This window comes from Gorilla gorilla, chromosome 2 (assembly GCF_029281585.2).
Source record: "Gorilla gorilla gorilla isolate KB3781 chromosome 2, NHGRI_mGorGor1-v2.1_pri, whole genome shotgun sequence".
Classification (NCBI taxonomy): Eukaryota; Metazoa; Chordata; class Mammalia; order Primates; family Hominidae; genus Gorilla; species Gorilla gorilla.
In genome coordinates this window covers 80,086,454-80,112,318 of record NC_086017.1, presented here as the reverse complement: position 1 = coordinate 80,112,318, position 25,865 = coordinate 80,086,454, and the positions used below count along the sequence as shown (strand labels likewise).

General features: G+C 36.5%; 1 protein-coding gene across 2 annotated transcripts in view; it reads left to right on the top strand.

Moving 5' to 3' along the window:
* Window positions 1-25,865, top strand: part of MDFIC2 (MyoD family inhibitor domain containing 2) — a 115,783-nt gene that overhangs the window by 83,317 nt on the left and 6,601 nt on the right. For both annotated transcript variants that reach the window (XM_063703905.1, XM_063703904.1), the window contains one exon: window positions 22,034-22,255. In XM_063703905.1, coding sequence (XP_063559975.1) covers window positions 22,034-22,255 — 222 coding nt within the window. The remainder of the gene's footprint in view (window positions 1-22,033; window positions 22,256-25,865) is intronic.

The window sequence follows — 25,865 nt, the reverse complement described above, 5'->3', positions numbered from 1 at the left end:
CCTGACCATTCCTCTTCTGACACCTTTTCTTTTCTTGTATGTGTAAGATGCTGATAACTAAAAATTGTGGTAAAGTTTACAAAAAGTGTTATGCTTTTGATAAAAGAGAGGGTACATCCTTTCTATTCTTCCTCAAAATTCAGTTATTGGTTCATCTTCTCTGGGAAGACCTCTTTAGCTGTGGAGGCTAAGTGGGGTGCCCTGCATTGGTATCCCATTAGCCTCTGTTGTAGCATTTATTACATGGTATTCTCAGTGTTTCTTCACTGGACTCTGCTCTTGGACTAGAAGCTATTTGAAAGCTAACTTACGCCTTTTAGCTGAGTTTCTCCACACGTACTACATAGTCTGCCATATAATAGACACTTGGTAGCATTAGCTAAAGGAATTAAGGAATTTTGAGGTATAACCCAGCTATCCATCTTAATAGGTAGAGAAAAGGAGAATGCAAATGAAACTTGACTGTTGTTAGTAAAAAAAAAATTATTCATGAAAAAATTAATGAGAAGAATATACATTTCCTTCATCAAATGTAAAACTGTTATTTTGTTTTCAATTTTTAACATTTAGCCCCACACTAAAAAAAAAAAAATAAGAAGAAAACTTGAATGTTTCACCAGGTTCCAGTAAGTAGACTCTGAAATATTTTCCTTTCATTTACTTAATCTAGACATTAGAAAACAAACAAACCAACAAAGAACTTAGAAAAATTATAACAGGGGTCCTTCTCCCAAAACTATACTATATTAAAATACAGAGTCTATTTCTGAATCTCTATCAGTGAAGCATTATTTTTTTTTTGGCAGCCTAACGTCAGTCATAAGACAACAATTCCTTCTGAGAGGAAAGAAAAGCTATCCTGAAGATGAATTACTTGTCAAATGAAACTTTGATTAAAGAAAAGATTTTTTGGTTAATATTTTCCATTCTAGTGAAACATAAAATATATAATATAGTGTTATGTTTTCTTCAGCATCTTGGCATGTTTGCAATGTTTTAGTAGATAGTATAGTGGATATTAGCTGTAAAATGCCTTTCTTGATACCAAAACCTCTAAAAATTAAGGACAGTAAAGACAACTCAGCACCTTCTTCACTTTTAAATGTTGAACTATTTAGTACATGTTATTTTAACAGTAGTAGTGACCTATTCAATCTGATATCATTAAGATTCTCTGTTGGATATTATTTATATTGCTTATTATATTACTATTATACTACTATATTATCAATATTATTTATTATATTATACTTACTATGAATGTTATACTATTCACCTACTAAGTTTGCTTTAGCAGAAGCAGTGCACCATGGTAGTTAAAAGCTCATGCTCTTTTCTAGAACCAGACTTCCTGTATTCAAATCCCAGCTCTGCCACTTACTACTATCTGCATTTATAATTCACAGTTTGTATTACCTTTCTGTGCCTCAGCCTCCTCATTTGTAAAACATGGAGGGTAGTAGTGCTTATCCCACGGAGTTATTGGGAGAATTATCAGAGCTTATTCGTTGAAAGCCTCAGAACACTATCTGGCATCTCAAAAGCCTGTAGAAATTGTTAAGTAGTATTATTAGGTTGGTGCAAAAGTAATTGCGGTTTCAATGGCAAAAACCTAATACCTTTTGAAAGAGTAATCTATGTTCAACTTTTCACTTTCTTATTTTTGGTTTCCGTCATTCAGCCCACTCACTTTGTCTTCTAGCCTTGTCCCTCTATCGAAATTGTTCTAGCAAAAGTCTACAATGACCTCCATATTACCAAGGTCAGTGGTCTGTATTTCCTGCCAAACTATACGTGCCTTCTTTGCAGAACTTGATATTTTGAATCACATTGTTTTCTTGACATATTCTCATCTCTTGAGTAAGAAGTGGTATGGAAAAAACAAAAACAAACTAGAGAGACTGTTATCACAGTTCTCCAGGAAAATATAGTATAAGGAGGAGACTATAATAGGTTTAGAGATTAATTTAAAAAAGAACAGTGAGATAAGAACAATTTTAATCCAGTCTATTTCCTTTCTAATTCATCGTCCATCATGGCATTTCTAAGACAAAAATATGATCTTGTTGTAGTCCTGCTTTAACCTGTATTTCAGGTATCTTACACAGGAGTTAAGGGAACTTGGATATAATTTGTGTGCTGGGGATCAAAGGAATCTATATCATATGTCTGCATATGGTGTATTTTCCCAGGAAAAAGATGCATGTATTTTTTCGAGGTCCATCCCCTGTCAATCAAGAGCCACTGCTCCAGTGCCTCTCCATTGTCTATAGGCTAAAATAAAAAATCTACGGGTAAAGATCAAAAGCTTCATCAGAATTCCCACCAGTCCCTCTTCTCTCCTTTTCCATCCCACTTCTTACCATGCTCTGCTAGGCATTATTTTTTTTACACTTCCATATTCTACAAACTTTTTCTTCTCTTCAGAATATCTTGCTTTTAATTGCCACCTGGAAATTGCACACTATTTTTTTTTTTTTTTTAAGACAGAGTCTCTCTCTGTTGCCCAGGCTGGAGCGGAGTGGTACGATATCGGCTCACTGCAACCTCCGCTTCCCAGGCTCAAGCAATTCTCCTGCCTCAGCCTCCCAAGAAGCTGGGATTACAGGCACCCGCCACCATGCCTGGCTAATTTTTGTATTTTTAATAGAGACAGGATTTCACCATGTTGGCAAGGCTGGTCTCGAACTCCTGACCTCAGGTAATCCACATGCCTCAGCCTCCCAAAGTGTTGGGATTACAGGCGTGAGCCACTGCGCCCAGCCTTGAACACTAATTTTTAAAGATCCAGTGAAAATTTCACTGAGACACCCTTCTGCATATTATACCCAACAGAATAGGAAATTCCTGGGCTTTGCATCCACAAAACTATGTGTGTGCCTCTGTTATACGTCTCGTCACATGCTATTAAAATGACCTGAGTGCCTCTCACACATTGAAGAGCAAATTCCGAAAGCAGAGGCCAGGTCTTACTCATCTTTATATTATCTACCAGCAGCTAGTATATTGCCTGGCTCTTTATGAACATTCATAAATGTTTATCGAACGAGTGAAGGAAATGCTGATTACTGTCCTCCTTCAAATTTATCTATTAGGTGGGGATGTTGCATGTGTTTTCTGAGGGATGTGATCCACTATTGTCTTTTATTTTTTTTAAGTGAATGTTGATTAATCCATCCTGGAAAATACCTACCATATTCTTCAATATAGAGAGGAATTGAAAAATTAAGGCACTATGTCTCATCCTGTCTACATTGTTAATGACGTAGGCATCATCAAAAGACCACTTGGTAGATGGCGAAGGAACAAAGATTTGATAACATAATTCTTAAGCCCTCAGAGGCCAGAACTCTTTCCACTAGCAACGTTTGTCTAAACAAAGCTCATTATAACATTATTTCAACAATGGCACCACCATGTATCTTTAACTGACAAATGACATTTTTTTAAAAGACATAAATCTTAAGTGTTTTTGTTCTTATCACCAAACTATCGTTCCACTTTATTGTTTCATTTTGGGGTGTTCAAGAAACACTAAACTGCTTTTGATCTAGAAGGGAAACAGTGTTTCTTGTGAATGTGTTTAGAGAACTTGGAATTAGGCATGCTTCTAGCATCTTCACTTTTACAGAGAAAAGGATTTTGAAGCAGGGAGAATATAAACAGTATACACTGACTCTTGACACACCGTTGCTTTCTTAAACTAGAATAATAAAAATTTGCAAATGAACAAAAGAGTGGGAGGTAGATATCTGATTTACAATGTTTTTGAGATAAAGAACTATAAAAAAGATCAATGTGAATAATAAAGCATTGTTAACTGAGTCATGACATTTCTATTCTAGCGACTTGAACGGCAGAACTCTGCAAATGAGCACCTTGTGCCTTTCCAAGTGGGAGGAAGACATATAATTATAATTCTCACACTGAAGAGAATTCAAGAAAATCTGGGGAAAAGTTTATTGAAAAACATATTGACATATCAGTATTATAAATTTCTCTTATTAAACCAAAAAATAAAATTTCTTTTGTGGACTAGTTCATCATGGCACAAAAGGTGTTTCATGAAAGGATGTACTTGCTTTGAAAATTCCTTTCTTATATTGAGAAAGATCTACCATATATTTATTCTGTAACTTCCCAACACCCAAGATATATTAGAGAAATATATTTTCCAAACAGTTTTAACCTCCATTGTCTTGAGTACACGTATCAACATTGTCATGTCACCTATCCAAAATCCTCATGAAAACCTTGTATTTAGTCAAAACTAATGAATCTGTTTCACCACACTTTGCAAAAGGAAAAGAGGGTATAATATTATGTTTTCACTTAACATACATTTTCAGCCATCTCCTTTCTTTGTTGGATGGGTGAGGTGTGGGGGGGAAACTGCAAAAATTACAGTGATATTATCAACTGCAATGTTTTAATAGAGCGCAAAATTGGAAATAGCATTTTGCCGAGCGCAATGGTTAAATGAATTAAAAAAAAACTAAGGGTGAATTTTCTCCTGATATTTAACTCCGCTGGTCTCAGAGAGTGGATTCCCAAGTATTGCAGGAAGCTCTCTAACTGACCCCATTACTGCCTCTGGCACTTGAGAAGCCAAAGGGGCAGTTGTAAAGTCAGACACTTAGTGAGCATTGCGAAAATTATAGTGTTGTGTTAAATGTATCCTCTGCAGGGTGCTTTCCTATCTTCAGAGAACACACTCATTAAGTGCTGCCAACAAGAGAATGAAGCACTTTTCTTTAAAAAAGGGCCACCTTTTATAGAACATCTGGAGCCCATCCAAAGGGCTTCTAGAATAGGTAGGAGAACATAATGAAATAAAGCAGCTCAGCCATGGAAGTTTGTACCATACGCTGCAGCATGGAGTCATTTCTCCAAATGTATTGGATTTATCCACCATTGCAGTGTGCTTGGAGGACTGAGGAAGAGTGCAACATGTCAGGTGCATGTAGAAACCTTGGCTGGGACTTCAAATCAGCCTACTTATAAACTGAGAAGAAAATATATTTTGGCTATTTACCAAAGTCTACAAATCCAGTTTCATCCACATTCAATTATTTTCCCTCTGCTTGTTAGTGATAAAGATACACACAGGGATTTGGATTTTACACTAACCTGGTGTTTGTTACAGTATCTACTGTGATAAAGAATAGAGATCAAGATATATGGGGAAATATATAAAGACTGTAGATGCTGCAGTCTTGCATATTTCCAATAGAGATAGCATATCAGATTATAGTCAAGAAAGAAACAAAACCAAAAGGGTGGGGGGAGAGGAGAGTACAAAAGTTAGATTGATGAAGCAGAGTAAGAGAAAGAGCATGATAAAGGGAGAAAAAAGATTAAGTCTAAAAGAGTGCCTAAAAGCAAATTCACCTCTGAGAAAAACCATTAAAAGAAATCCGAAGCAGCTAACGTTCATTTGTATGTGAATTAAATTGATTGCATGCAACCAGCTTGGAGCTGACCTGGTCCTGTTCTAGGATGCTCTTAAAACTGCGAAATATGTTGGGAAAAGAAATTTTTCAGACTTAAGTTTTGGGAATGAACCTGTGACAGGGCACCAGGAAATAGCCTGTAAGACTCATTGTGTCTGCCCGAAGGACAATAATTTTTCAATCGAGTTCTCATTTTTGGTGGGGGAGACAACCTCAGCCTTTCTGAATTGTGGCACTGCACTAGTTTCCTTGAAATCTACAAGAGTAACTTTTGCTCAGAAAGGAAAAAATGGAATCATTTTTAATTCTATCTCATTTTCTTAAACATATGTAGGCTCAAAATACTGGATATGAGTGTTTATATCAGCGCTCTGCACTCATCTCAGTTGATTTTTAAGGAATCTGTGCAGAGATAGGTGGTGGTAAGAGATAGGGCTTGGGAGTCAGAAAAAAAGTGAGTTGAGTCTTGACTGTGTGACCTTGGCTAAATAACTTCATCTCTCTGAGTTTCGATTGCTTTGTGGCTCACAAATAAGAGCACAATAAGGGAAAACTTAGACAAAAAGTGTCACTTTCACATGTTAGCATCCTGTTACAAATAGACGTAAAGAGTAGTATAGAACAATGACAATCATCAGAAGCAGGTGTCAGAGGGTTGGCCATAAGACTTGCCACATTTTCCATAACTCTTTGTTTAATATAATGTATCTGAAATTTGAAGCCTGCCCCTAACTCATACTCACAGAATCAGACATTCTGAAAGTATAACATAGCAATATGTGTTTCAACAAGCACTCCAGGTCATGATATATAAATTATGTAGGTATACCATTTGGGCTTACCAAGCTGATCACCTGAAAAGGCATTCCTCTCAGATTGACCTTGACAATAGCAAATAGTATTCCTTTAAAACATCAGCAGTATCTTCTAATGACTTATGGAGCTCTCTTAGGGAGGAAATACTCTTTCCAGTCTACCACAATTATTGAATAGGAGGCACCTGTATATTTATACCAGTTTCTATCACCGAGAGACAACTTTGTACAAAGTATGGCTGGCTCACTTCAGGTCTGAATAGTCCATTAGCTAAGTGGTAAGGATGTCTGAGTAACCTAGGAGGCCCTAAGGTTCCATCTTAAGTATTATTCTTTTGGAATTTCTATTACTGTTTTCAACCCTTTTGAGTCTCTTCAAATTTATTTGGAATTCAATTTAAGTGAGATTAGCCCAAAGCAGATCTAGCAGTAGTGAAGAATTGCTTTACCGAAAACCAACCTATCCAAAGTGCTAACTTGTAAGCACATAGACACAAACAAATCCATAAATATCGATTATTAAAATAGATTTAAAATGCATAGTTTTCTATAACTCATTTGACAAAAATAAAAATGCCAATGAGCTCTTAGCAATGAGCTAAAATGAGTAGTTTTATCTTCATGGTAACATAGAAGAACTTCCAAAGTAGAGGACCTGAAGTTTCAAAGAGTCTTCATCTCCAGTTGCCAAAAGCAAGTATGAATTTTACGCAAACCTACAATTCTCCAAGGCTCTGACTGTTCACCTGCCTTAGATTTTCAGAGAAAGAGACCAGCAGAATACCTTTGCCTGTGTAAGCCTGGGGAGACAGGGAGAAGCTGTGGAACATAAAAGCACTGGGAGAAACCTAAAGGATAAAGGGTGGGTGTGGCAATGGTTAATATTGTTGTTGTTATTTACTAAGTGGGATAGAGCCAAACAAAGCACTCGCCTATGGAACACTTGACATTTTTCTATGACAACCTAATTGATCAAGGTGCTTAAAAGGGAATGAAGTGACTAATCTACCCAACTGATAGGATGAGTACTAACACTCATTATCTATTGGGTTGGCACAAATTACGGTTTTTCCAATTGAAAGTAACGGCAAAACCTCAATTACTTTTGCCCCAGCCAAAAAATTTAGCAATGTCCTGTAAATGGCAAGACCACCTTAACAATGATGCTCGATATAATCACGGTCCCAAGGATTGGGACAACAGCCAAATTGCCTTATCATCCAAGATCTACCTCATTGTCCTTTTTCCCCTTCCATTTGAACCTTGGCATCATTGACCAGTCACTTGTCTTTCAGGGGAATTATACCGGTTTTCAAAATCAGGTTAGAGATAGCACAGAAGGAATGCCTGTAGGTAAGCTATCTGTTGACATGTGTGTCTCCTTTAAATAGACCATAAAGCTCCTGAGGGCTCAACCAGGCCTCATTCATCTTTGTACCTCCTGCATATATCACGGTGGTTAAGAGGAAAGGCTGTAGAATCCAAATGCCCAAATTCAAATTCTTCCTCATAATCTTTACCAGTTTAGTAAAAAAGCAATGAATAAGGCACAGCGCCCTTCTTCTCTAAGATGTATTCTCCTCACTAGGAAAATTGAACGTATAATAACTTCCGCATTGGGTTTTTGTGAAGATTAAATGAGAATTCATTTAAAGCACTTAGGCAAAGCTTCTCATAGTGTGAAGTGAATGTTAGCTATCATTATTTTTATTATTATAGCAGGCACTAATGAATAAATGAATGGATGAATGGGTATGTGGGTGAGGAAACTAACTGACATCTACGGTTTATTCCACATCTAAAATTTTATACTTCTATTCAGTTTCCAAAGAACTTCACGTCTGAAAATTTCTCATCTGAAAATATTTCACCAGTACTAGTTATTATTGTACCTGGTTTAGATGCAATATAATATGGGAAAAAGCAAATAGACTAGCAGCCTTAGAACCAGATTTAAAACATGTCATTACCTACCACTTAGTAAGCTGATGCATAGCTACTACATTCATTCACCCTTTACGCCAAGCCCTGTGCTAAGCTCAGGAATGCCAAGGCATGGTTCCCCTCCCTGATGGTGGGAAAGACACACTTACAACTGAATGTCATGGAAGCACAAAAAAGGAAATGACCTTCTTTTGTGCAAGTCTAGGAACGCTTCAGAGAGACTGAAATCTTCATAAGGGTGGGCAAAGGATTTTATTCATCCCCATATTTTCACTGCCTGATACAGTAGCAGTCAGCAAATATTTGTTGAATAAAAATTAATTGTTGAAGGTTTCCTCATACATGATACCCAGATGCCATTCTAAAGGGAGACCAAACTCCTCAACATACTAACATACTTCCTGGGTCCTGACTATGTTTCCAACCAGGGTTAGTTTTGTATGTTGAAATTCACTTCAGTGCTTTGGTAGTAAATTCAATTTTGTACCAGTTAGAAATTGTGCACCAGTTCTTAATTTTTGCTGTCAGTCAGCAAAAACATAACTTGAAGTAATTTTTTTTTTTTTTTTTTTAGAGGTAAGGTCTTGCTCTGTCTCCCAGGTGGAGTGGAGTGGTGCCATCATAGCTCACTGCAGCACTGCAGCTTCAAACTCCTGGAGCCAAGTTATCCTCTCACCTCGGCCTCCCAAAGCACTGGGATCACAGGCACGAGACACTGAGCCTAGCCTAATACATGAGACTATTGTACTCTCACACAGAAAAGACAAACTGAGGATAAAATTCATGGAATATAACCTTATTCTCTCAAAATTTTAATACATCTCACCACTGTTTTCTGATGCTTAGTTTTGTACAAAAAAAATTTGAGGTCAGCTTCAGGAACAGTTATTTCTCATTTGATCTAGTTTTCCTTGCCTGGGTACTTGAAAGATCTTTTCTTTATTTTTGTAATTCAAAATATTTTTTAGAATTGTGGGTCTCTTTTTACTAAATTTTAGGCAGTGGAGCACACTCTCAAAAAGTGTTTCTGCTCAGGAAATACATCGCAGTACCATCTTTGAACAACGCTTATGCTTAGATGGTTTTGGTTTCTTCTCCAGGAAACTGTATCTCTTAGGTGAGATCTGTAGGTTCTGACCTTTGAGTTTGGCATCATTTTGTCATCATAACTCGAATTCTTTGTGCTTCACTTTTGAACTGTGGGAGAGTTTCAGAATTGCTCTTAATCTCTGTGTTACTAATGATATTTTCTGCAGTGTCAATTCTGTATTTTACTGCTTCTGATGCAGATTTTAATTCTGTCATTTCAATTTTGAATTCTTCAGTATCTCTCTTGGTTCACACATGTCCCTTTGGATCCATTCTGTTGGTTTTTCATCCCAATTTGTTTGATCCTTAAGATTATTTCTCAGTATTTCTCTTTTCTTTACAAAGTTATTCTTGCAATCTAATGAAAACCTTGCACAATTTTTGAAAAATTTCTTCTGTTTATGGTAACATTATTTCTGGATCAGTTAAGGTGACAAAGAACTACAGCTCTCTTGGTCACATCAAAAATCAACACCTCTAAAAAAACTTAACAGCCTAATTTTCTTGTTGACACAAAATATGGTTTGTGAATCGGGAGCATGCAGAAAACAACACTAATTCCATTTTACTTTCAGCAGAGCTCTGTAAGTGCTAGACTGATTGGATTATTCAGTTCAATTCTAATGGGTTGATATTTAGTGTAAATCTTTCCCAATACTATCAAACCCAAATTTGCAGATGTGAGCATTCTTGTTTTTCCATATTTTTAAAGGTGTTTTAGAAGAAAGCTAGAAGAGGCTGTTTCAAGGACTGTGATGCAGACAATACCTTCAACTTGAAAGCCTTGACTATAATGACTATTTGGTGTTTAGAAATAATTTTTTTAAACCTGCCTTTACTAACAATTGGAAAAAATGAACATTCTTTTTAAAAGGCAACTTTTTTTTTCTTGAAATGGCCCAAACACTTCATAAAATTGTCCTGTTATTTTTAAGACCTGAAATTTTAAACTAACTTTGTGGTAGCTTATTTTAACACTCTAAAATATATTCAGAATAGTTCACCTCAACATGCTTGAATGCTGAATATTTTATGCTTGGACAAAGAGCAAACTGTAGGTCTTTCGCCAAGCACAGTCAATGCACTTGAGTATGGGTTACCAAAAATGCTGAAGAATTTTTTTTTCTATTTATTGTTATAGCTCAAATCCTTGTGTCTCTTGTAGGCTTTAAGTGACATAAATATGCATTTCCATCTGCACATCCTTGTCAGGAATAGTTCTGCTGGGAGGTGTTATGCCACCCAAGTACTTCCAGAATAGAGTCTGTTAATCCTGTTACCACTATAGAAACTCAGAGGAAAAGTCTACTCAGGCCACTACTGCAGCTGCTGTGGCTGTAAACGTTCCAGCAACCACACCCTGGGTACCGAAAGGAAGCAAAAGAAAATTGAATTTTTTTAGTAGAAGAGGGATGTAGAGTACTGACCTCAGTCTATTACTCAGACCAGTGGTCTCCAGATTTTTTATTGTAAAGCTTATAAACCTTTACTAGTAAAAAAGGGAAAAATAGCAAGCCCACCTAATGCATGCATATATGCATCTATATACATCCACGTGCACATGCATACACAATGGAGGCATATGCTACCATATTCACTGTACTATACGTTATAAAACATGCAGAAATAGTTATTATATTAGGATTTAAAAATAGAAGTAAGTGTTTTAACCCCATTGGATAGGTTTGCACCCCCTCCAGGTATACATATGCCACTTTGGAGACCACTGGGCTAAATTTCCACCAAGTGGACTATCAAGAAAATAGATCTTAAATCCCCAGTGAGGGCTTTTGATAGATTCCATAGTTCATTGGGCACACAGAGCGGGCAAAAGGAGTTTAAAAATAAGCATATGGTTTGCTCCTCTGTTCCCTCGCTCCTGTGATTTCTTGTCCTTCCAAAAATGTGGCTTGACTTCTGGCCTCTCCAAGGCCTCTGTATACATCTTATTTCTATCCCACATTTATACAGGCACATCACAAATGGATATTAACCTGATAGATGCTGATAGGGAGCCTCTTAAGTCCATCCAACAGTATGTCACCCCCAAGCCCTCATAACTCAGAGACAGAACTAGCTAAATAAACCAGGTTCAATGATCATTCAGTAAGTATTTTTCAACACTAATTTACTGATTTATAAATACAGAATGGATGTCTTTAACTGCCCAATTCCATATCATACAAGAGATTTCAGATTACCAATGAATCTAGTTGTGAAACAAAACTTCCACAGAAAGGTGGTGGATATGAAAACACCTTCTACCTCTTATAGTGAAAAACTGTTTTTTCAGCTCTAGGAAAAATTGGACACTTAAATCAAAGTTCCTTTTAAATTGATAAAAATAAAATATTTTAGTGGTAAAACCTAGAAAGATCAGAGCATAGACAAACTTCTCCCAATCCCTCTTGGTACAAGTCTATATGGACGCAATCTTTCTGGAAGGCAATTAGCAAATTATATTAAAAGCCTGAGAAATTCAACCATTAATTCAATAGGTCCTTTTCTATTAATTCAACCAACACAAATAAATAAATATTTTAAAATCATGACAACAATGCTTATTTCAAGAGTATTCATGGTATCAAAAAATAGAAACTATCTACATTTGTACTGAATGGGGGAGCTGTTAGCTTATGATTCACCATGTAAGAAATGCTAAGCATTCTTTAATTCCCTGTATATTGAGTACCTACTGTATCCCAGGTCCTCTTTTAGGATATAGCAGTTAATTGACACAGACAAACTTTCATTAGGCAGCATTTTGGTCAAGGATGGGAAATACATGTACACCATAAGCAAGTAAACAAATAAAATATTTTTAAAAATCACTGTGCAGAAAAATGAAACAGAGTGATGTGATAGCAATGGCTGGTGATCAGGGCTATGAGATTAAAGGATTTCTGAATCTTGGCACAATTGACATTTGAAACCACATTTTTATGGGTTTTGGTGGTGAGGGGAAGGGGTCCCTGTGCATAATAGGTTGTTCAGCAGCATCCCTGGCCTCCACCCACAAAATGCTAGTGCATCTAGCCCAGTCATAACAATAAACATTATCTCCAGACATTGCCAAATATCCATTCCCTTGGGGGGCAAAATCTGCCCTGATTGGGAAGCACTGTTTTTGATGTCATGTAAGGGAAGGCCTGCCTCACCCAGGAGGTGACATTTGAGCAGAGACCTGAGTATGTTTTTCAATAAGCTTTAGGATGAAGGGAAATGGTTACGATACAACGGTAACATCTATAATACATTATATTCAATAAAATTCCACTTAAAAACTCTCTATCTAGACAGTATAGCCTATTAGTTAGGAACATGGACTTGGAGCCAGGCTGCCTTAGTTAAAATTCTAGCTCCATCACTTACTGGTTATGTGACTCTGGGTAAGTTATTTGATATCCCCGCATTTTCTGTGTCCTCATGTGAAAAATGGGAATGACACTAGCAGTAGCTACCACATAGGGTTGCTGGGAGTATTAAATGGGTTAATATATGCAAAACTCTTATAAAAATGAATGACATCTAGGAAGCACTATAAGTTTATATATATATATATATAAATTATAATTAGAATATGTAGTATTAATCAGATATCTAATTAGAATAGTATATTTGTTATTAATCTAATTATGTTGATATATGTTCTAATTGTATATGTATTTATATATAAAGTAGAATTAGAATATATATCCTAATATGCAAATATAAAGCATAAATATAAATATGTAGATATATATACATCCATAAACATAAATTCCACATATACCAGATATTTACATTTTTGTGAAACAAATATAACAATGTGTTTAAAATGGTAGAATTATAGATTTTAATTTATTTGTATCTTTTTGTATTTTCACAGTTTTACAGATATCAATGCAAATGTTGCATTCAAATCAAAATAAAATACCAAGATGTGTTTTACCACAAAAGACAGAAATTTATAGACTTTTACTAGGATCAGTTGGTCTACAGAGAATGTGGAAAGAGGACCACTGGAATGTACTCAGAAAACCTCCCCTAAGGATGAGTCCATTGTCAACTGAAAACCAAGACACCCCACCTTTAGTCTGTCAGTTCATCAGTTGGCTAAAATGTATTTATTACTTGCTTTCTGCCAGACACCATGGTAGGTTCTGAGAAATTGAGCTGAATGGCTTATGTATTTCCTCAAGGAGTTCACAACAGAAAGGAGAGGAAAAATACATCCAAAATTAATCACAGTACTATAAACTAAACTAAGGGCTCTAGTAAGGATATCAACCTGGATTTCTGGGGGCTCCCAAAGGAAACAATTGGGATTGGAGTTGCAGGGGACAGTTGTAGGAAGCTTCTTATAGTGGGCTTTGAGGGCTAAGTTTGGAAAAAGCAGTTATTAGTTATCAAATAGGAATTCTAGGTTTGAACCTACATAAAAAGTACCTCCTAATCAAATACCAGCAGGATCAATTAACCTGGAGAGGGGTAAGTCAGAAGGGACAAAGCAGTTTTATTTCAGAAAAGTATCTCAAGCTCATATCAGAGTGCTTCGTTTCTGAAGCAGTTTCGAAATGCAAAGTCTGACTGCCATAGGAATTAGAAGACATAAGTTCAAGTACTAGCGCTGCCCCTTACCAGCGGGGTAATCTTGGGCAAACCACTAAAATCTCTGACCCTCTATCAGTTTCCTCATTCATGTAATAATGATAATAATACTTTGCAAAACTGTTGTGAGCTTCAAATGTGATAATGCACATAAGAGACTTTAAGTGACATTCAAATAGTTCGGATGAATAAATTGTGATAGTTTTAACATAATAGAGAATATTTTGAATAATTATGGTTTATTTTTAACATTTATATTTAAACACTGATAGTAAAAAAATTGACTGTATATGTAATACCAATCATGCATGAGTTTATAGCCTGATTGGCTTCATTTATTTTTTCAGAGCCCTAAACCTATTATTAATCCAAGTGCATCAAACTATAAAAACTGCTAACCATTTTTTTCTCAGATAACATAATCTTTATTTCTTGAGACACTTTTTACAAACATTAAACTGAAGGTAACTGCATAAAAATGAAATGGAGACTCATAATTGCAAACTGCTTTCATGTCTGAAGAAGATTCAACTATCTCTTAGAAGTCAATTGTTCCTTGTTACCAGCTTATGATCTAGCTATAAAAGTACATCACTTAGCCTATGTCTGTCTACAGGTGCAAAGTATAGTGGCGGGCAGAAAACTGAAGTAATTATCCAGAATAGTTAGACAAAAAAAAAAAAAGGCCCACTTCAGCCCCCAAAAATTGAAGTTGCTTTGCAGGTGTCAGGGAAGCTTGGGGAGGGGGCCATGCTCAGCCTTCTTCCCTCAGTTCTTTTGTACTCTTTAATCCTTTTCACCTTGAACACTCACTTCTATTATTTCTGGAGGAATAATATACTTTAGCCTTTTCTTTCTTTTTAAAAAAGATTTACCAAGCCTGATTGAAAAGGCTTAAAATGTCCTCTTGTCATAGCCCTTGATAAACATTTCATCTAATGTTTCTTGAGGCAGGGTTTTAGTTGAAGTGCTACAGAAGACAAATCAAAACAACGATTTATACAACTGTGACTTTAACTTGAAAGTCTTTAAAGGATGTCTTCCAACCTGAGCTGCCATTTGAAAATTAAAGAAAAAATGTCAAATATATTTATCTTATTTATCCTCCCTCCCAAATTAGATTTAATGAACCCAAGGTTGTGTCTTATCCAATCTATCAGGATGTGGCAATTGAATACTCCATAGTTACTTATTTCCATTCATTTCAAAAAGGTGATGAAATTTTAGAAGTCTTCATCCCTCAACTGGAGAAAATTATCCACTCAGCTTTATTACTCAGCTTTTAAAGAAGAAAATATGTTTTTCTTGAAAACATAGCTTCTTTGGGTATCAATCACCTTTTATTATGCTTTTCTCAATGTCAAGAAATCTTCATCTTCCTAATTTTGTTCTGTCTTCAGCCATAGTATGTTTTCAAATTTTACTCAATATAAAAATAATAGTGATCTACACATGTAAAGAAAGATGATTCTGACCCTAGCTGATAATTTTCACCACGTTTGATCATGTTGAATGATTTCCTGTATTTTATATATTGCATTTTTACCCACCAAGCTGCAGAGAGTATAATCATACATTTTAACAACAAAAATCACCTCTAACATTTGAATGAACTTCACAAAATTTTCATACAAAGGAAAAAACTTTTTTTCTCTATACAGTGTCACTTCAATTAACTCCTTTTACTAACCACAATAATTTGTTAATGCTTTGGTAGCTTATACCTTGAAATGTCACTTGTCTGCCTTGGTCTGATTTCAGCCACGGATAATTACAGTACTAAATTCTAAGCTGGAGTATAGTTTAAATCCAAGGGAAAACATAATTCACCATTATAGCTTAAAAAATGGTCTATACGTTTGAAATATACACTCATTTTAAATGTTTTGGCCTAGAACTAAAATTAAAATCACCCTACCTTAAAGTCTTATCTAATAATTTTCATATACGCTTCTGGAGTTTACTGCTCACAAGAAAAACTTAGCAACAAGCTACCTGTTTCCACAGGAAACTTGGCAATAGAATTTGTAGGTTAAATGAGAATAAAAAGATCTACTCAGGAGGCTGAGGTGAAAGGATCACTTGAGCCCAGGAGCTCTAGTCCAGCCTGGGAACATATCAAGAACCTGTCTCTAAAAAGAAAAACAAAATAAAGACAGACAGAGGAGGGAGAGAGAATGGAGGCCAGACGTGGTGGCTCACGCCTGTAATCCTAGCACTTTGGGAGGCCAAGGCAGGTGAATCCCTTGAGCCCAGGAGTTCAAGACCAGCCCAGGCAGCATGGTGAAACCGAGTCTCTGCACAAAATACAAATAATAATAATACTATAATAAGCTTGCTGTGTTGGTGCACGCCTATAGTGCCTGCTACTCAGGAGACTGAGGTGGGAGGATCACCTGAGTCTGGGAGGTTGAAGCTGCAGTGAACTGTGATTGCACCACCACCACTGCACTCCAGCCTGGGTGACAGAGTGAGACCCTGTCTCAAAAAAAGAGAGAGAAAATGGGAAAATATTCAGGTAATAGTGAGCCATTAATACTTGTGTGTGTGTGTGTTCATGATGTGTGTGTTTTGCTTTCTTTATGACTAATGTGATGAGAAGAATATTGTCCAAAGTATAATTTTGATTATAATGCATAAGATATCTTGAAGAGAGTTGTCACTGTATTCAGAGCCAATGACTGCTGAAAAAGAGTCCAGATGTGAGGGCAGAGAGGATTAAATCTGAGTGGTAGTAATGGAAATGAAAAAGCAGACACGGACTTGAGAGATGTTTAGTAGGAAGAATAAATAAGAACTTGTAAATGATTGGATGGAGGGACATGGCCAGTCAAATAATAGTTTTAAGCCCAGGGAACTGGAAAAATGACAATACAATAAAGACAAATTGAATTGTGAATTCTCCAGGGATAGCCAGAGTCATTCCAGTTTGGGGAGAAGAATGAGGGGCTTAGTAGAAAGAGGCATCATAATTGAAAGGATTTTGCTAGTTACCCACATAAAATGTTCAACAGACAGTTACAAGTGTGAAACTGTAATTTGTGATTACTGTGAGCTTCTTGAGGACTGAAACCATTTGTTGTTCTTCTCTGAATTCTGCAGTGGTTAGTGCAGTGCCAGGAGTGTAGTTTATGCTTGACAAATATTGCCTGCATCTCTGGCTGGCTGGATGAAGATTTAGTGGCCAACTTCACAAAGAAATCAATGACAATGTGAGTGTGGACAAATACGGCCTTCAAGGGCAGGGTAGGAAGAAAGAAACTAAGAGGACAAAGTCTTAAGGAAAAAATACATGGAAGGAGCTGGAGGATAGCAGAAGCTGATAATGGAGACGGGCTAGGTCAGTCAAGGAATTACACCAGAGAGGGAGAAGGAAAGGACAAAGGAAAGGAAAGGACAAAGGGAAGGGAAGAAGGGAAGGGAAGGGAGAAAGAAAAGCAGAAAGGAAGGAAAAGGAAAAAGGAAAAAAAAGGGGGAAGGGAAGGGTAAGGAAAGGAAAAGAAAGGAAAGGAGAGGAAAGGAAAGGGAGAAAGAAAAGCAGAAAGGAAGAAAAAGGAAAAAGGGAAAGGAAAGGAAGAGAAGGGAAGGGCAAAGGGAAGGGAAGGGAAGGGAAAGAAAGGGAAGGGAAGGGAAAGGCAAAGGGAAGGGAAGGGCAAAGGGAAGGGAATGGAGAAAGAAAAGCAGAAAGGAAGGAAAAGGAAAAAGGGAAAGGAAAGGAAGCGAAGGGAAGAGGGAAAGGAAAAGGAAAAGAAAAAAGAAGGGAAAGGAAAATGGGAAAAGAAAGGAAGAAACAAGAATAGAATCAGAGGATCTAGTACTTATTCATCATTTGAATGCTTTTATCTATAAAGAGTCAAATGAGAGAAAACATGGATGCAAAAATTACAAAGTCACATTTAGTGATCAAAAATGAAAATCATTAAAACGTTTTCTTAATAACTTAGAGTAAATAAATTAATAGCTCCTGTCACATTGATTCATCTGTTGCATGTGGGTACTCAATAAATGTTAATTGAATTAAATTAATAACATTTGCTCAACAGTAATAAAAACTTAATTAGCTGTCTATCTTTTCTCTGACTTAAGTTTATGTCCATTTGTTCTTGCAATTACCTGTAGCCCAAACTGTTTAACATTCACTTTAATTTTTTTCCAAGAAATACAGATGAGCTTCTATTTTTTGTCCTAATTTTGGTTTGTTTTTAACTATTGGTAAAAATTATTTTCTCTAAGTTAATGTCAAGAACTATGAATAACATCCCAAATATAGTTTCACGAGTTCCTTATTTAACTCTAAAATAATTTTCTCTACAGAAGATGTGATACTACTTTTTATATGTTTCTACTTTGAGCTTATGCTACTTTATAGTACTTTGGGTGCAATGTCGAATAATACAATAAACGAAGGAATCTGAATCTGATGAAATTATTGTTAGCATCATCTATAAAAGACGGAAGATGTCAGTAACATTCACCCAAAAATTGTGACTCACTTCAGATGTCAGAATTCTGGGTTGAACAGACTGGGTTCTCAAATGTGTGTATGTCAGATGATTTTCTAATGAGCAACAGATAGTTCCCACTGAGGAATGAGAAAAAATAAAAATATAAACAGAGATATAGAATTAAAATAACTTTATGAATGGCAGTTTAACTTCTCCATAAAATTCTCTCAGTACAAGCCTAGTGTGCTCCAAATGGTTGCTTAATGTAGCACACCACTTACATTCAAAATGCTATACTTAAAATTGTCACAAAATTAAAAAGAGAATCATATACCACTTGGCTGTATACTGTATTCTCCGCATGTTCTTACATTCCAGTAACCTCTATCCAACTTTTTTTTGTTACTGAATTACTTTGTGCAAAAGCAATTTAAATTACATGCAGCCTGACTACGTGTGATAATTTGAACTGATTGTTAATTAATTCTGTTAAGTAAATAGCTGCTGCAATCTCCATACTCATCAAGGTCTCGTTATCTATCAGCTCTTTCTGAGCTGCTCTCTAATGTATGGGATAAAGCAGCTGTAATGGAACAAGAAGGATTCCCTGAGTGTGCAAAGAAGGTAGCTTTGCTTTGCAAAGACTGCTAAGGGAAAGGCGAGTGTGTAAAATCCAGCTATTTGCAAGGCTCGATTTTGGGCAGGTGACACATCACAGTATTTAGGGTGAGAAGGTTTTGCTGATGTGCATTCTCAGCAGTTAGAAGCAGAGATAAAAGCTAAGAATAAATCAGAGAAAACATTGCATAATATAAAAGGGAAAAGGACAAGCACAAAGCTTTTGGAATCTACCAGGCCTAGATTTGAATCTCAGTTCTACTACTGAATAAGGAGGAGGCCTTGGACAATTTACCTAAATAAACTCTGTAAGCCTTGGTTACCTTCATTCATCTGCTAACTGGGGATACCCATTCATACATTTCCCATCTGTTCAAGGAGGCTAACAATATCTACCTCCTAGACTCTTTGCGATGCTTAAGTTCAATAAGGTATATAAGCAGTAACATAGAACTTGACATAAGATACATGCCACCCTGTGTGTGTTCGTGTGTGTGTGTGTAAAGCAGTGCTTTTCAATCACAGTGATTTTGTCCCACAGGGGAAATGCAGCAATATCTACAAACATTTTTCATTGTCATGAGCTAGAGGGTCAGGTGCTACTAGCATCTAGTGGATAAAAGACTATGAAACCACTAAACATCCTACAATCTCTCCATGCCAAAAAATTATCTGGCCCAAAATATTGATGCTGCTCTTAGTGTTCTAAGACATCATTTGAATGTCCATCTATCTGCAATATTAGCTGATTACTGGATGCCTTGATACCCAAGTAAGAAAAATAAACTAATTATGATTTTCATCATCATCATCATCATTATATCATTAATTTGGTGAATCCCTCTTGGGTTAGAGGAAGCCTAGTGTTCTCTCATCTGTAGGGCTGATTCCACTTCAATATTCAATACTACATTAATTGCTTTCAACGATAGATGTTTTCTTGAATCCCTATTTCTGCCAATCCTTTTTATGGTGGATGAAACCACAACCAAGAAATTTAAAGCCAGCACATAAAAGGAAGAGAATAGAAATTAAACATTGTTGAAAACCAAGGCTGTTTGGAGGATCAGAAAGAAACAAAAATGACCTAAGACAGTTGTGTATACCAGACTGGTAGTTCTGGTGCCAGTTAGGATTCTTCAGAAAGCAACCATCTTAAGATTGGTTTCTGAAAATCACTGATGCACAAGTCAGTGGGCTGTTCTCTCTCTTTTTCTTGTCTCAAATGCAGAAGATCCCTAGCATCGTGGTTCCCAAACTTGTCTACACGTTGGAATCACCTGAGGAGCTTCAAAAATTCTCCCATCCCACCAAGGATTGTGATTTAACTGGTCTCCTGAAGAGGGGAATACCAGAGCTTTAAAAATTCTGAATTTTAAAAAGATTTCCCAGGTGATTCTACTCTGCAGAAAAGTCTAGAACCCATTGCCTTAGAAGGCAGAACCCACTAGACATTTCCATTGGCCCTAAACTAAGAAACAACCTTGGAAGGGAAATAAAGATGGACTTGGCAAGAATATGTTTCTTGTACTGAGCTGCATAAGCATGGTAAAATCAAACCAGGTTGCCAATTGTATTATCAATTTCAGTAACTCAATGAGCATTATTGAACCAACCAGGCATTGCATTAACAATGGGAATGCAATTCCCAAGGACACCTCTTGACCACGTCCCAATTGTGCCACCAAACCATGAGGACTGTTGCTTGTTCAGGTTTTAAGTTGTTCCTGGGCATCATCAGCCTGTAAGGAAGTTATAAGCTAACTGCACCATGACCCAGTCTGGTCCTCTCTCTAACATGATTTTATGATATGCTTCTCTTTTATACACTTCTCAATCCTGTAACTTACAGTTATTTCTTTGACGATTTGTTTGATGCTCATGAAGGTCAAGGTCCATGCCTGTCTTAGTCATCCCTCTATCCCCAATATACAGCCCAGCGCTTGTCGCAGAGCAGACTCCCAATCATTACATGGCAGGAGAATGCATACAGTTGTCCCTCAGTGTCTGAGGGGAATTGGTTCCAGGACTCCACAGATATTGAAATTTTCAGATGCTCAGGTCTCTAATATAAAATGATGTGGTATTTGCATATAACCTATGCATATCCTCCCATATACTTTACTTGACCTTTAGATTATTTATCATACCTAATACTATGTAAATGCTATGTAAGTGGTTGTTATACTGTATTGTTTTTTATTTGTATCATTTTTATTGTTACATTGTTATTTGGGGAGATTTCTGAATATTTTTCTATCTGTGTATCTAGGATTTGTTTTATTGGGGATGTGAAACCCACAGATACGGAGGGCCAACTGTATAGGAGATGTAAAATACATACAACGCTTGGGGCTTCTCAGCCTTCTCTATGGCTCTCCAAACCAGAATTTCAGTCAAGAACTTTGCTAGAAATTCCCTGAACATCTCTAGCTATTGTGCCAGACAGTTATGTGGAAATAAAGCATGTTCCCAAGAAGCATACCCCCAAAGCCATACAGGCTATCACCTGAATAGGAACTTAAATACCAAGGCAGAGAAAGCCACTGTGAGGTTATGAGGACAGAAGCAGGAATGAGCTTATAGACTATTCATTTATATGCATTTTTCTTTTTACAGAGGAGGAAAATGAGGTTTGTAAAAACAAAGTAATAAAGTGACTTGATTGAGCTCATATGAATAACTCAGCAGTATTGCCCACCACGTAAGATCCTTATCCTGCTCCTCAGATTAATAATACACTGTGACAGGAGGCTGGCAATGTACTATGAGATTTTGTTGATCCAAATGAATGAATTGCTTGATTCTCCCTACTTATCACCAAAAAAAAAAAATAGTAGAAATAAGTGTTACAAATTACCATGATAGGTAAAGTTTGCAATGTGTATAAAATTTTATAATGATTGCACTCTTCTTTCTTATATTTTTATTCAAAATTGTCTTGCTCAATAATACTTCATTTGTTTTCTTAAGACTTTAATCTTAGGAAAGTCAAATGTGAAAATTTCTGCATTCTTAGGTCACTAGGTCACGTAAACCATAGTGGGTTTCTGTATGTGTTTTTTCTTTTTTCCTCTAGATACGCAACTCACGAATGAAAAGCATGCAGATGAGAAACCCATTAATGCTATCGTTATAAATTCAGTATCTGACTTCAATATCACAGATGGACCAGCCAAGGAAAACCCCAATGAGAAAAAACTGTCAGAATCCAGCACATCACTGTCCTCCCTTGAAGAATGCCAAACAACATTTTCTTACCTCCAAACTGATACTTCAGTTCATCACAGAGACACTGATGGTATGTTTCTCAGAATTCAACCCATCTCTAAATAAAGCTCCCAACCCCCATCCCCTGTAAAATCATCACATATGCTGTTAGGAAAAAAAAAGTCCTTATGAATATTAAACACGAAGACTTCGATTTGAAAACTCTGGTGAATGACATATGTCAAGGTCACTTTGCAGTTATGAGGCGCTTGGCAGATTGTTTGCTCTCAAAGCTGGGAATCAGAGGCAACATGTTTTAAATAGCTGGGGTGGAACATAATCATTCTTGCTATGGGGCTATGAGGCAGATAAAGAAAAATGGCAAACTTCTTTCTCTCCTCAGACATGGAACTATTCAGTCTATAACTCTAGTCAGAGAAAAGAAGGCAGAGAGAAATAGTATTAAAATGCCGGAAATATATATATATATAGACAGCATAAAAAATTAAGATGTTTACATCAGCAATCTATGAGAAAGGAGTGGTTCCCCTGGGTATTATCCATAGGCATTCTGATCAGTGCAAACCTAGACCCAACCATCCCTATATATGACATAAAGAGTACATTTCGTTTGCAAAGCCAATTTCAAATTGGTTTGGTGCTAAATAAACAATCAGCCAAACAAAGTTCAAAATTATGGACTCCACACCAAGATATGGAATTTTACTTAGGTTAACTTTGCAATGACCTTTACAGGAGAAAAACCATTCAAGATTTTGTAGTGTTCAGTATCTACATTAGCATTTAAAGAAAGCCTGGAGTTTCTCAAAGGAAAATGTAATAAGGTATGGTTTCTGGTCTACATTTAAATTCATATTTACTTTTTGAAAATAAGAAAAAAGATTAAATAAACTTTGAATAACAGCACCTTTGGAATCACATCAGTTTCACTTCTGCCTCTGAAGTCTATTAACTGTATAGTACTGGACACGTTTTTTAAATTTACTATCTCTGAATTTCAGTCTCTGATTATATGATAGGCTAGTTAACACCATGGGGTATGTTGGGGATCAAAAAAAATAACGTATAAAGCACCTAGTACAAAAGTTGGTACACAATAGGTACTCAATTTCAGCCATGATTGTGATTACATTTTTAGAAAGTAAGGAAGATTTCTATCATATATTATATATGTGGTGTCTTGTGCACATGTTGTCATGAATGCTTTAGGCCAGAAACTACAGGCTTAATTGCAATTAAGCCTGTAGTTGCTTGCAGATAATATGAATACTAAGTAGGCTGGCAGTAAACAATAGGGATTGGTGAGGACTATGGCAAGCTGGAGAGCACATGGCTCATCTAAAGGTCACTACCTTGACACAGTACCAGCTGATTGTTGCCAGAAGGAAATACAGGGCCAGAGTTGCCAGATATTGAAGTTTTCCAAGAAAATCCAGAGACCAGGAGTGTTATGTAAAATTTCTAAGTTTTCCAGGGTTGATAATTACTTTTATTTATTTTTTCAAAGCTCAAGGTACTCCCAACAACACATCGTTGGGCCAACTTTGACCTGTAGCTATCAGATTATGACTCCGAATTCAGGATGATGCTCAAGTCTCTAGCTTTGGTAGAGATTAATGCCAGTCAAGAAAACAGGTAATGGCAGAGAGGCCTCAACAAAAGGCCTCTTGATGCTACAGCATTTTATCAAATTTTACCAGGAGTGTGTGGATGCTGCTCATCATGTGAATAATTGAATGAAGTTAAATCCCAGAACTGGGAATTGCCATTGTACATATCCACAGTGAAACATACTTTCCCTCCAGAATCACTCTGATCTGACCTATCAGGGATACTGGAGGAATAAGAGGGGCCAAGCCAACTAGCATGACACCTAACTCTTGTATTATCAGGAAAGGGCCCAAATCACTACTTCATTAAAATGGCAACTGACGCTCAAGAGCCCCATTCAAAAAAAAAAAAAAAAAATAGCTGACTACTCTTCATTCAAAGAGCAAAGGAGATCCATGAAGATAATTAAATTAGGTCATTTCCAAGAAATTCAGGTTGTAAGCTGACCACATAGGTGATAGTCCACTTGTCCTTTTCCTCCTGTGTGAAAAATCTCCCCAGTGAAGTAAGAGCTTTTGGTACCTGGATAAAAGAGAAAGGAAAAGAAGCCAACCTAAGACCCACAAAGAGTGATAAGAAACTCTCATTATCCTAAACCGCAAACAACAAGGAAAACAAGAGTTAAGTCAGACTCACTCCATTTTAGAGAATTTTTGATAGTAATTGTAATTAATTTCAGGATGCAGAAATTGAGAGCTGGGGTCATTGTTCGTACTGAGATAAACACAGAAATATCTTTCAGGAACAGCAGGGAAAACAGAAGGGAAAAGAGAATATCGCATCCACTTTCATGTAGTTTGTGGCTAATTTATTTTCAAATGTATAAATGAGTGCATAGGAATAGATGCTTAATTGCTAATATCTATTATTTATATACATTGCCCCACTTAAAACAGGATGGAAAAGCCTCACACATGCAGATTTCGTAAAATGTGTTACATCCATTAGCACAGTTCATGGTGTGTGCTCTGATGGGAATTTAAAAGGATCTTTACTGCACATCACACACTGTGTGCTGAAACATTACTTTATTACTAAATTGTGGTTCATCGTGTGTGGTCCCTTTCCTGAATAAAATGGAAAGTGTCCAGAGGACTATCCATGTCCCCACTTCTGTTTCTGCAAACTTCTGATTGTGAAAGCTTCTCTGTGGATAAGAAAGTCAGAAATATACATGATATTAGAAAACAGTCCCCTTAAAAATAATCCTGAGAATATACCTAATTGATGTATAATTTTGAATTTGAGACGTCTCATCCAGGTGGAAGAGGAAAATCATAAATACAAGATACCTCAAAAGAATAGTCTTAATTACACCATGGACTACTGAATAAAATGATTACATTTTCTACACTGTAAATTTCATACAATTAAATGCACCAGTGCCACCTTATAAAATGTTTCAATTTTATAATTATTTCAGTTCATTTGCTCAGAAAAAAACATAAGCCCAAATTTACTTAGTATCACCCAAATCTAGTCATTCTAGTTCTAAAGAACTGACTTGAGTGTTAGTTGTGCTTGTCTGAACTTAAATAGATCTTGACATATTTAAGTAGCTATTAAAATTGATAACATCAGGGATGATACCCCAGCTAGAGAAAGGGATTCAATCACTCTTTATTTATTCCCATTCTACATTACAGACATTTTTTAAAGAACTCAATGTGGGGGAGTGGGAACCGATTTTTATACTTTTGGAAACTTTTAGTAATCAGTGGATTCATTGTGTCATGAATCTCATTATGATGCTGAATTTTCTGTGATAACATATTAATGTATTAAAATACTGGCTTGGGGCTGGTATCATGCTGGCTCTTTTCTTTTTCTTTGCTTTGGGGAGGATGAGGAGGGATTGTGATTTGTCTGGGGTCACTTCCGGGAGAATGATTCTTGCCACTTAGGATAAGAAGTCCTGGGGTAGCAGGAGGTGTGCTTCAGCAGCTCAGAAATGCTTCAGGAACTTCTGTGGGTGCTCTTATCCCTCCCACCTCCTAATCATGGGCACCAAGGTGACAAGACCCAAAGTTGGGAGGGCAGAATCAGGGAGTGTAGGACTGCAGCCATAA